At 59.2% G+C, this 11,511-nt stretch overlaps 1 protein-coding gene across 1 annotated transcript; it reads left to right on the top strand.

Moving 5' to 3' along the window:
- The first annotated feature begins 1,070 nt into the window (after positions 1-1,070).
- Positions 1,071-6,246, top strand: LOC141988479 (NAD(P)(+)--arginine ADP-ribosyltransferase 2-like). Its single transcript, XM_074954278.1, has 4 exons — positions 1,071-1,139; positions 2,985-3,705; positions 3,894-3,929; positions 4,336-6,246. Exons 1-4 carry the CDS (start codon positions 1,071-1,073, stop codon positions 4,347-4,349), a joined length of 840 nt encoding a protein of 279 aa, XP_074810379.1. The 3' UTR covers positions 4,350-6,246.
- The last annotated feature ends 5,265 nt before the right edge of the window (positions 6,247-11,511 follow it).

The raw sequence follows: 11,511 nt of genomic DNA on the forward strand, positions 1-11,511 counted from the left end.
GGAGTGGGGTCTAGTGGGTTAGAGCAGGGGGGGCTGGGAGCCAGGACTCCTGGGTTCTCTCCCCGGCTGTGGGAGGGGAGTGGGGTCTAGTGGGTTAGAGCAGGGGGGGCTGGGAGCCAGGACTCCTGGGTTCTATCCCCAGCTCTGGGAGGGTAGTGAGGGCTAGTGTTTGGAGCAGGGGGGCTGGGAGGCAGGACTCCTGGGATCACTTTGGAGGGGGAGATATTTCAACCCCAAATTCCTGAAAGATCTGAGCAATGAGCTTAGCCCAAGAGCTGAGGCAGGAAAATGATGTAAAGGGGTGTCAGATAAAATCAGCCCGTTAAACCCAAAGTTGCCAAACTTGGGTGCTTCAGTAACGGCCACATTTCTTGCCAATAACGGAGATCTTGATAACCTGTTCCCTCCCCCTGCCCCCAGCCCAAGAGCTGCCCTTAAAACCCCACAACCGGATGAGATCTGGAGGAAGCAGACAGAGAGCAGCAGGTAAGAGATCACCCCAGAATTGCCAACCCCAAACCAGGAGTCTGGCTCAGCAGAACTCATGAGATTAGCTTTCAAACCATGAGATTGTGTAAAAACAGTGAGATTTCTGGCGCTTTTGATTTGCTTTCGGAGCCTCTAAGGTGCACTGGGGTCACGTCCGGAAGCTTTCTCCGCCGCCACCAGGGCTGGAAACTGAGTTTTCCTTTATGAACGAAGGCTGAAGTTGTCAGGTATCCACCTGACTCCAGGAGCTGGGGCTTTATGGGAAACAAGAATTATCATGAGACTCATGAGAGTTGGCCAAGCTGTAACCCTCCAATAGAGGCCCCGGGTCCCATTCCCCACCCCCCGGAGCCAGCCAGTCCCCTGCCCTGGGGCAGGATGGGAGCCGGCGCCCCCTAGAGGGGAAAGGCCCCGTCTCTCATTCCCCACCGCCCGTGAGCTATCTGGAGCCCAGGAGGTGGATGGGAGCCGGCGCCCCCTAGAGGAGAATGTTCCTACATGTCTGGCTAGTCTGACTCCTGCTCATTCTAGTTGTTTCAGGGGAAGCCCCTCAGTGAATTATTCGGGGATCGGATACCAGGATGTCCCCCGAGAAAGTTGCCCTCCTGCTTTTCACGGCCGCTTGGGTGCTGCCCGCTGGAACCTCAGAGGTAAGTGGCTTCAATACAATATCCCTGCCCCGCCCCAGAGGTGGCTGCATCTCTGTGCCGAGCGAGCCGTCCCTGTGCAGTGTCGCTTTGCAGCTCTTCCCCAGCTGCCCTGCCCCAGAGGTGGCTGCATCTCACACATCCCACACCGATGTCCTGAAGAACCGCGGATGCTTGGGAAAGTTGCAGGGAAAATCTCAGGCTATGGCTTCTAGTGGTTTGTGGGGAGGGAATCTGGGAGCCAGGACTCCTGGGTTCTCTCCCTAGCCCTGGGAGGGAAGTGGGCTTGAGTGGTTAGATCAGGGGGCTCTGGGAGCCAGGACTCCTGGGTTCTCTCCCCAGCTCTGGGAGGGAAGTGGGCTTGAGTGGTTAGAGCGGGGGGGCTCTGGGAGCCAGGACTCCTGGGTTCTCTCCCCAGTTCTGGGAGGGAAGTGGGCTTGAGTGGTTAGATCGGGGGGGTCTGGGAGCCAGGACTCCTGGGTTCTCTCCCCAGCTCTGGGAGGGAAGTGGGCTTGAGTGGTTAGATCGGGGGGGTCTGGGAGCCAGGACTCCTGGGTTCTCTCCCCAGCTCTGGGAGGGAAGTGGGCTTGAGTGGTTAGAGCGGGGGGGTCTGGGAGCCAGGACTCCTGGGTTCTCTCCCCAGCTCTGGGAGGGAAGTGGGCTTGAGTGGTTAGAGCGGGGGGGCTCTGGGAGCCAGGACTCCTGGGTTCTCTCCCCAGCTCTGGGAGGGAAGTGGGCTTGAGTGGTTACAGCGGGGGGGCTCTGGGAGCCAGGACTCCTGGGTTCTATTCCAGTGACACCCCGCATTTTCCAGCAATCTATAAAACATAGGTAACCACTAGAGGATCCCTCCCCTTAGCTGAGATCAGTGTGTTGTCCTGCTATCCAAGTGCGGGAGAGGGGGCCTGGCTGAAGCCAGGGCAAAGCAGGGGAGGGGGAGCGTGGGGTCTGGCTGGGAGGACTAAACTCAAGGGGGTGAGAGGGCTGGCTGAAGGGGGCTGGCTGGAGAGGGGGGCAAGGGACCAGCCTAGGGAGGGGGGCCAGGTGGAGTGAGGCATGTGCCAGGCACTGCAGAGAGACACACGCCAGATCTACACTTAAAATTTAGATCCCCTTGTGCTGTCACTCGGGGGTGGAGGGGTGAAAAATTCACACCCCTCAGCCCTGTCCTTAAGCCAACCCACCCACCAGTGTAGACGTGGCTAAGAACTCTTCCCCGGCCCTTGTTCCTGCTTCTCGGAGAGGGGGAGTCAGACGCGTCTTCACTACGATGCTGCGGCGGTATTCCCTGCGGCAGCCAGAGCGTAGCCACGGCCCCCGTGAGAGACGGGCCTGGGTCCAGATTCACCCCATTGATTACGCTCATGCCCAAGGACCAGCCAGGTGCTGAGGTCCCTCGAACTGGTAGACCCCACTCCCCTCCTAGAGCTGGGGAAAGAACCCAGCAGTCCTGGTTCTCAGCCCCACCTCCCCTAACCCATCAGACCCCCCTCCCCTCCCAGAGATGGGGATAGAACCCAGGAGTCCTGGCTCCCAGCCCGCCCTGCTCTAACCCACTAGACCCTCACTCCCCTCCCAGAACCAGGGAGAGAACCCAGGAGTCCTGGCTCCCAGCACCCCCCTGCTCTAACCACTACACCCCACTCCCCTCCCAGAGCTGGGGGTAGAACCCAGGAGTCCTGGCTCCTCCAATACCCACCCTGCTCCGACCAGTAGACTTGGCCATTCCCGTCGCCATCAGCCCCCCCTTCTCCCCAGCTTGAGCGACCGGAATGAATTTGTTCTGCCGTAAATGACGTCACCCTGCGCCTCGTGTCACGTCTGACCATGAGCCGAACCCTCTCCTAGGCCAGCCCCCCCGGGACCTGCATGGGAGCAGGAAACCCCCCACTGGATTTGATCTCCTCCTCGGTGGACGACCTGTACCGCGGCTGCGAGGACGCCATGTGGCAGCATCTCCCATCCCTGATGAAAAAGGAGCTGACCAAGAACAAGAACTTTGACCAGGCTTGGAACAAGGCCAAGAAGGAGTGGCTGAGGAAGACGAATACGTTCATCTTCCCCAACACAAAGAAAGCTTTCTGCAGCGTCGCTGTGGTGGCCTACACCTTAGACGACCCGCCTCTGTACAAGGACTTCAACACGGCCACCAGGACGGGCTGGACGGGATCCCCTGCCTACGCCAGCTACCCCTTCAAGGCCTTGCATTTCCTGCTGACCCAGGCGCCCAAAGAGATATGGGGCATAAAGCCCAGTTGTGAAACCGTCTACAGAGGAACCGACGTAAAATTCTCCATCAGCCGCTTGTTCCGCTTCGGCCAGTTCACCTCCACCTCAAAGAGCTGGAAGGTGGCAGCCAGATTCAGCCAAAAGACCTTCTTCGTGCTGGTTTCCTGCACGGGGTACGCGCTTCGGGACCTGTCCCACTACCTTAAAGAACAAGAGGTCCTGGTGCTGCCCTCCGAGATGTTCCGGGTCACCAAGGTCCAGCCGACCGCGCAGGGGCAGACTGTCCACGCCAAGTCGGTGGGGGTGTGCTGCAACCACAACTGCACCTACGTGGGGAGAGGTGAGGAGGGGGAGGCAGGAGGGACGTGAGCTATGGAGTTCCACCAGGGTGCTAAACCCAAGCTGCAGCCCAGTGGGACGTGGGGCCTTTCCCCGCGAGGGGGCGCCGGCTCCAGTCCAGCTGCAGGGCCGGGGACAGGGTGTCTCGGGGTGACAAGGAAAATTAAAAGCCTCTTTTCTATTTTCCAGGAGACCCCAATGTGAAGAGATGCCCTCCTCACCAAGGTACGAGGGGCTCACCCCTTGGCTGGGCAGGCTCTGTGTGGGAGGCTAGAGACAGTAGATGCAGGACTCCTGGGTTCTCTCCCCAGCTCGGGGAGGGGAGTAGGGGCTAGTGGGTTAGAGCAGGGGGCCTGGGAGCCAGGACTCCTGGGTCCTATCCCCAACTTGGGGAGGGGAGTGGAGGCTGGTGAGTTAGAGCAGTGGGGGCTGGGAGCCAGGACTCCTGGGTTTATTCCCAGCTCAGCCACTGACTCCTTGGTTGAGTTTAGGCACATCCGTGTGTCCCAGTTACCCCCCACCCCACGCCGGGGGAAGAATAGAACTGCCCCAGCCGTGCTAAGTGGGGTCTCGGCTGTGGCTGGGGGGTGTCCTGATGGCTAACGTGGGGCATGTCTGCGTCTCCCCACAGTGCTGCATTTGTGAGGCGCCGGAGCAAGGAGGGGCAGCAGTGACCCCAGGGCTGCCCTTAGCCAGGAGCTCCGTGGATCATCGTGTGCATGGCCTCGTCTGCCTAGGCGGGCAAAACTTCCCCATCTGCTTTCCTGCTATAACCAAGGGGAATCACTCTAGCCAAACACACCTCTGTTTGCTCCCAGTTAAGCTTCTTCCCTTGCGGGTCTGCGCTTTCCCCGACAGCTGTGCCCCATCCGGAGCTGGTTTCCCCCAGTGCTCGGCCCTGTATCAGGCCAGGATTTTTCCCAGGGTGCATTGCGGGAGGACAGGAAAGTAGAGCGAGACCTAAGGGGCTCAATCTGCAGCCAGGGAGATGGAGGTTAGATCACGGGAAAAAACTTTCCAATGCGCAGGGTAACTGAGCTCTTAGCGTCCCAGGGCCGGGGTGGGCTCCCTGTCACTGGAGGTTTATAAGAACAGGTTGGACAAACCCCCTGTCAGGGCTGGGCTCGGGTTCCCTGGTCTGGTCTCTGCGCAGGGGGCCGGGGGGACCTCTCGGGGTCCCTTCCAGCCCGACATTTCCATGATTCTCAACCCACTGGACCCGAGGCAGATTAAGATTTATTGCGGCCCTGGGCACAAAGAACATTGCCCCCCCACAATGCCCTAAGAGCCACCTGTGACCACTGTGAGGAGCCCCAGACCCTACACCTGCCCTGGGCAACGCACCCCGGGGGGCCGGGGACATGGGGCAGGGGCTGCTGTCAGGCATCACAGCCCTCCTCGCAGGGCAGGCGGAGAGTCCGGGGCACCCTGAGCAGGTCTTACCACGGCCCGGCTCTGGCTTCTGTCCTGGCCAGCGGGCGGGACCTCAGGGGAAAGAGGGGGAGCAGGGGGTGGGGCCACAGTTTCGGTGCCGGTGGGCCCCCCCGCACACACTTCTACACAGGTCCCAGGGCCCCCAAATTGGCCAGGACCCCTGCACTGGACTTCTGGGAATTGGGATCAAATTAAGCCAGGCTTCCTCTATGGGCATCCCATAATTTACCTGCTCCCCTCCCACCACCGTCTGGAACCTCGTCCCCTTCCGATTGCTACCGGCCAACAGCCAGCCAGCTGGGCGTCGGTAGATCCACCATCGGGGTACACCTATGGAGAGCCTCGGAAAGTTGGGCGGTGCATAGCGTTGCCAAACCTCCAGGATTGTGCGGGAGACTCCGGGGAATTAAAGGTTCCTCTTGAATTGAAGATTATCTCGTGTGATGAAACCTCCAGGAGTACGTCCAAAGCAAACTGGCAACCCTAGCCATGCAGAGGAGGTTGCTTGTGGGTTTGCCCCATTGAGGTTCTCCAGTTGTATGAGGGCCATTGATGGGACCCGAACCCTAACCCTAACCCTAAGATCATCAACAGAAAGGCCTTAGCCCTGCAAGCTCTGGGTTCGTAGGTTCCCAGATTTCCAGGCCAGCAGAACCGTTGTGGTCATCTGGTCTGACGCCAGCCAGAGAACTTCCCCCAAGCAAGTCCTAGGGCAGATCTTTTAGAAAACCATCCAATCTGAGTTAAAATGGTCAGCCATGGAGGCTCCACCACGACCCTTGGTTAAGGGCTCCGATGTTCCACTCCCCTCATGGTCAAAAATGTACACGGTCTTTCCAGTGTGAATTTGTCCAGCTTCAATTTCCAGCTATTGGCTCGCATTAGACCTTTCTTGGCTAGATTGGCGATCAAACATTTGCTCGCCACATAGGTCCTTATAGACTGAGATCAAGTCCCCCCCGGAGCCTCTCTTTGCTAAGCTAAATAGATTGAGCTCCTTGAGGCAAGTTGTCTAAGCCGTCACTCGCACTCCTGGCTCTTCTCTGGCCCCTCTTCAACCGATCCAGTTGATGCTCATTCTCTTTCCGTATCTGCCCCTACAGTAAACACACCCTCATTGCAATGTGTTTGGCTTTCTTTAGCCCCTGCCACGCTGCCAACCCGAGCCGGGGGGAGGAGAATTGGAGGTCACCACGTTTGATCCTTCATGGACACGAGCCCGTTAGAGGTTCGCGGCCGTGGCGCGGAGGCCGTCGAGCGTACCAGCTGGGGTAGGGGGGCGAGGAAAGCCGCGCTGGACAGGGAGGTGCCGGGTGTGTGACTGGGCCTAATGGCAAAGGGTGGATACCCTGCAGCCGCTAGGAGTGGACTCTGTTCCCTTTATCCAGCACGGCTGTTTTCACTCCAGAAGCTCTGGGCTTGGTCTGCTGCTACCCTCTTAGCCCAGGCCCTGAGGGGCTTCAGGAGTACAAGGGCATGAAGAAGGAAAAGGAAGAGGGTGACGGGCCGGCTGGCTCGGGGGCTGGGGTTTTCCTTTTCTAGGGGGCGTTGGCTCCAATCCAGCCTCCAAATATCGGTGGGGACCAGCCACCGGGACCCGTATCACCTGGTGCCCATGGAAGACAGGCGGCTCCGAGATGGCATGGCCCTGATGGTACTGGGATCAAAGATAGCTCAGTGGTTTGAGCATTGGCCTGCTAAACCCAGGGTTGTGAGTTCAATCTTTGAGGGGGTCATTTAGGGATCTGGGGCAAAAACTGGGAATTGGACTAGATGACCTCCTGAGGTCCCTTCCAACCCTGATAGTCTATAAAAGTTGTTTAAATCTAGAGCTATGAAACAAACAGCCCCGAGACTCAGAGAAGAGGAGCAAAGGAATTTGCTACACACGATCTCCATCTAGTGGCGAATGATGCAAGGAGCGGAGCCACCTAAGAGCCAGGGGATGGGTAGAAATAAAGGGGTGACCCTCTCCAACGACGGCCGAAACCGGTGGTGCCGGCAGCTCCAAAGCCCGGGTTCAATGGCTGGGGGTGCCTCTTAAGCGTACAGAAGAAAAACCCTGGGAAAGCTGGCACAGCTAAACACCGGCCCTGGTATTTGGGGCTGCTGCCCTTTGCCTCAGTTTCCCACTTCACGGGGACCCTTCCGCTGCACCCCACTTGCCGTTTGTTGGCCAGAGTCCCAGCATCCAGGGGTGCATCCGGGCAGGTTGCAGGGGGATAGAAGAACATAAGAACGGTCAGACTGGGTCAGACCAAGGGTCCACCTAGCCCAGTGTCCCGTCTGCCGACAGTGGCCAGGGCCAGGTGCCCCAGGGGGAATGAACAGAACAGGGAATCATCCAGTGATCCATCCCCTGTCGCCCATTCCCAGCTCCTGGCAAACAGAGGCTAGGGACATACTCCCTGCCCATCCCAGCTAATAGCCATTGACGGACCGATCCTCCATGAATCTACCTCGTTCTTTTCTGATCTTTTTCTTCATGATCGCTCTCTCTAAACACATCAGAGGGATAGACACCAGGGACGGAGAGGAGTTATTTCAGTGAAGCGCCAGCGTTGACCCAAGAACAAATGGCTCTAACCTGGCCGTCAACGAGTTTCAGCTGAAATTAGACGAAGGTTTCCGACCATCAGAGGAGTGAAGTTCTGGAGCAGCCCGCCAAGGGCAGCAGTGGGGGCCAAAAACCCTATCCGGCTTCAAGACGGAGCTTGATCAGTTTAGGGAGGGGATGGTCTGAGGGGACACGTAGCCGATCTGCGACTGCCCGCTGCAGATCTTCTTAATTTGTTTGGTTTCCTTCAATTCGCCCCCCTCCAAAACAAAGAAGTCGGTGAAATTGGCAGGCTGTTTCGCACTCACCGAATCCCCTTTTTTTCCCCCAGAAAGAAAAGTTTGGTGTGAAAACTTCCCCTCGGCTCCAGATGCAAACGTTGCTCTGGGCCCCCTCGGGGGGCTGGCATGCTGGGCAGAGAGAGACGCCGAGCCCCGCGCCAGCCGCTCGGCGTCGGGCGCACCTCTCCCTGGCCCGCGTGTCCAAAGAGCGGCCAGGCGGGAGGTGAGTGGATCTCAGGGGTTCATTTCCCGCAACGATTAAATCCTGCCGCTGGCGACGGAATCGATGGCGCTTCTGCTGCCCCCTCGCCCCATGCCCCGCTGGAGCCCTGGCGGTTAAAAACCATCCAACACATTGCAATGGGGGCGTTTATTGCCGTCACAGGTACCGGGCTGGGGCATATGAGGGTGGAAAGGTCACAGCCTCATACACAAACACACACACACACACGGCCCTGATTCCCTCCAGCAGGGGGCAGCACTGTTCACACACACACACACACACACACACACACGGCCCTGATTCCCTCCAGCAGGGGGCAGCACTGTTCACACACACACACACACACACACACGGCCCTGATTCCCTCCAGCAGGGGGCAGCACTGTTCACACACACACACACACACACACACACACACACAATGCTCCACAGAGCTGCTGGCTAGAAGCATCCCGGGGGCTGCTGCTTCCCCTCCTTGCTGCGGCCCGGCAGGCACCTCACAAATACAGCACTGTGGGGAGACACATGCGCACGCCACATTAGCCATCCGCACACGCATCAGCCACAAACCCCCACACACACACACGGCACTTTGCCCAGCTGGATCGGTGCCAGTGCCCTCCGGCACAGCGGGGGAAACTGAGGCACAGAGGGGGCAGAGATGCCCCCAGACTCACGCAGGGAATCAGTTGCAGAACAGGGGAAAGAACCCAGGTGTCCTGATTCTTAGCCTCCCCCCGACAACCTCCTAGACCCCACTCCCCTCCCAGAGCTGGGGATAGAACCCAGGAGTCCTGGCTCCCACCCCCCCTACTCTGACCCACTAGACCCCACTTCCCTCCCAGCACTGGGCAGAGAACCCAGGAGTCCTGGCTCCCAGGCCCTGCTCTAACCACTAGACCCCACTCCCCTCCCAGAGTCAGGGAGATGACCCAGGAGTTCTGACTCCCAGTCCCCCTGCTCTAACTATGAGTCCCCACTTCCCACCCAGAGCCAGGGAGAGAACCCAGGAGTCCTGCAAGTAATTGTCTCAAGCCCCACACACACCCCCTGTCCAGCCAAGGGATGAGCCCCCACTCCTATCCCCGTACCTGGGTGATCAGGGCAGCTCATTGTACTGTTCCCTTCTGGGAAACAGAAAATAGACAATTAATTTTCCCTGCCCCTCGAGCCAGCCAGTCCCCTGGCCTGGAGTGGGATAGCGGCCGGCGCGCCCTAGAGGGGAAAGGCCCTGTGTCCTATTCCTCACCCCACCCCACCCCAGGGCCAGACCTGAGCTGTCACCCCCTAGGGGCTAGTTTTTATCTCCCTGGTGGCCTTCCATAACTCACGTCCCTCCTCGCGGCCTCCCCCTCACCTTTCTCGCAGTTATGGTTGCTGCAGACGCCCACCGACTTGGCATGCACCGTCTTCTCCCTTGGCGTCTCCTTGACCCCGGTGACCTGGAACATCTCGTAGGGTGGCAGTACCGCCTCCTCTTCCCATGGGAAGCGGGACAGATTCCCCACCGGGAACCCCTGGCACGAGACCGGCACGAAGAAGGTCGTGTGTCCAAATTCCTTCGCCGCCTGCCTCTTCTCCGAGGTGGAAGTGAACTGACCGAAGCGGAACAAACCCTGGATGGAGAACTTCACCTTGGTTCCTCTCTAGACTTTGGCACAACTGGGCTCCTTGGTTCCTAGCCTCTTGGCCGCCTGGGTCAGAAGGAAATGCAAGGACTTGAAGGGAAAGCCAGCATCTGCTTGGGGGCTCTTCCATGCCGTTCTGGCCGCCAGGTTGAACGACTGGTAGAGTGGTGGATATTCCAAAGAGTAGGTTGTGACGATGTGACGCAGCAGGGAGGGGGGAGTGTTGACCTGGGAATGTGCCCTGGGGACGGGAGACCTGAGAGCCTGTCACCTGAGCCAGGAGGGGGAGGGGGAGGTAACACCTCTGCCCAGGAATGTGGACGGAGGCTGCAGCAGGGAACCTGCTGGGTGGGTTTAGTTTCAGTTGAGGGCTGGGTGGAGGAACACAGGGAACCCCAGGGCTGGGGTCTAAGCTCCCTGCTCCCCCAGAAGGACTTCACTGAGGGGTCCTGGGTGTACCCACAAGCTCTGTTTTGGACTGTGTTCCTGTTGTCCAATAAACCTTCTGTTTTACTGGCTGGCTGAGAGTCTCAGTGAATCCCAGGAAGAGGGGTGCAGGGCCTGGACTCCCCCACACTCCGTGACAACTGGTGGCAGCGGTGGGATCTACTGCACCCCGTGAACGGCGCTTCCTGCAGTAAGTGACTGGGGAACAGTAAAACGAAGGGGGATTGACGGGGACCAGGCGTGCTGAAGATTCAGAGAGAGACGGTTTCAGGGGGCGGTTAACCCCTGGGAGTGTGTGACCAGAGAGAAGGACTTTTGCAGTAACAGGGTCCCCCGGGGGATTGCAGCGAGCGGTCCCAGGGGCGGAGGAGTCTGCAGCTCGACCCTGGCAAAGAGGTGGTGACCTCAAGAAGGACTGGCACACTAGGGGCTTTTCCTGGAAACCGTGGACAGCTGCCCGGCCTGCGAGTGGCCAGCCGGGAGATGTACGCTAAACGCCTTAAGAGCGACCTGGTGGAGCTGTGCAGGCAGAGGGGGCTGCGCGTCGGGAGGTCCACCAACGAACAGCTGATTGCCCAGCTGGAGGAGAGGGATCGCTTGGATGACCCGATCCCTGTCCCTGAGGGAAGCCGCCCGGCGGACGCAGCGTGGGCCCTGAGGCCTGACCAGGCTGGGAGGGGTCAGACTGCTGCCCAGGACACCCCGAGACCCTTCCTACCTATGCCTGGGGGAGGGGTTGTGGGAAGCCCAGCGAAGACCGAGGGCCCCCTGACCCCAGCAGCCAGCAGGGGATCCTCCCAGCGGAGCTCCCCATCCCTGGAGCGGATGCGGCTGGAATGGGAGAGGGAGAGGAAAATGAGGGAGCTGGAGGATCATGAAAAACAACGTCAACATGAGGAGAAACAACGTCAACATGAGCAGGAGGAGAAGGAGAAACAACGTCAACATGAGCAGGAGGAGAAGGAGAAACAACGTCAACATGAGCAGCAGGAGAAGGAGAAACAAAGACAGCATGAGCTGGAGCTGGCCAAGCTGAGGAGCAGTGGGGCCCCGGCTGCGGTGAGTGCGGGGGGACCCAAGACTGCAAGGAGCTTTGATAAGTGCTTCCTGGCCCAGCGGAAGGAGGGGGAGGACATGGATAGCTTCCTGACGGCCTTTGAGAATGCCTGCGAGCTGCACAGGGTTGACCCTGCAGACAGGCTCCAGTTCCTCACCCCCTTACTGGACCCCAAAGCCG

Source organism: Natator depressus, chromosome 6 (genome assembly GCF_965152275.1).
Source record: "Natator depressus isolate rNatDep1 chromosome 6, rNatDep2.hap1, whole genome shotgun sequence".
NCBI classification, from domain to species: domain Eukaryota; kingdom Metazoa; phylum Chordata; order Testudines; family Cheloniidae; genus Natator; species Natator depressus.

Coding starts and splice junctions, on each gene's coding strand:
- LOC141988479 (XM_074954278.1), top strand. CDS start 1,071: ATGTCCCCCGAGAAAGTTGCCCTCCTGCTTTTCACGGCCGCTTGGGTG. Junction 1,140..2,984: donor TGCCCGCTGGAACCTCAGAG/GTAAGTGGCTTC, acceptor ACCCTCTCCTAG/GCCAGCCCCCCCGGGACCTG. Junction 3,706..3,893: donor CTGCACCTACGTGGGGAGAG/GTGAGGAGGGGG, acceptor TCTATTTTCCAG/GAGACCCCAATGTGAAGAGA.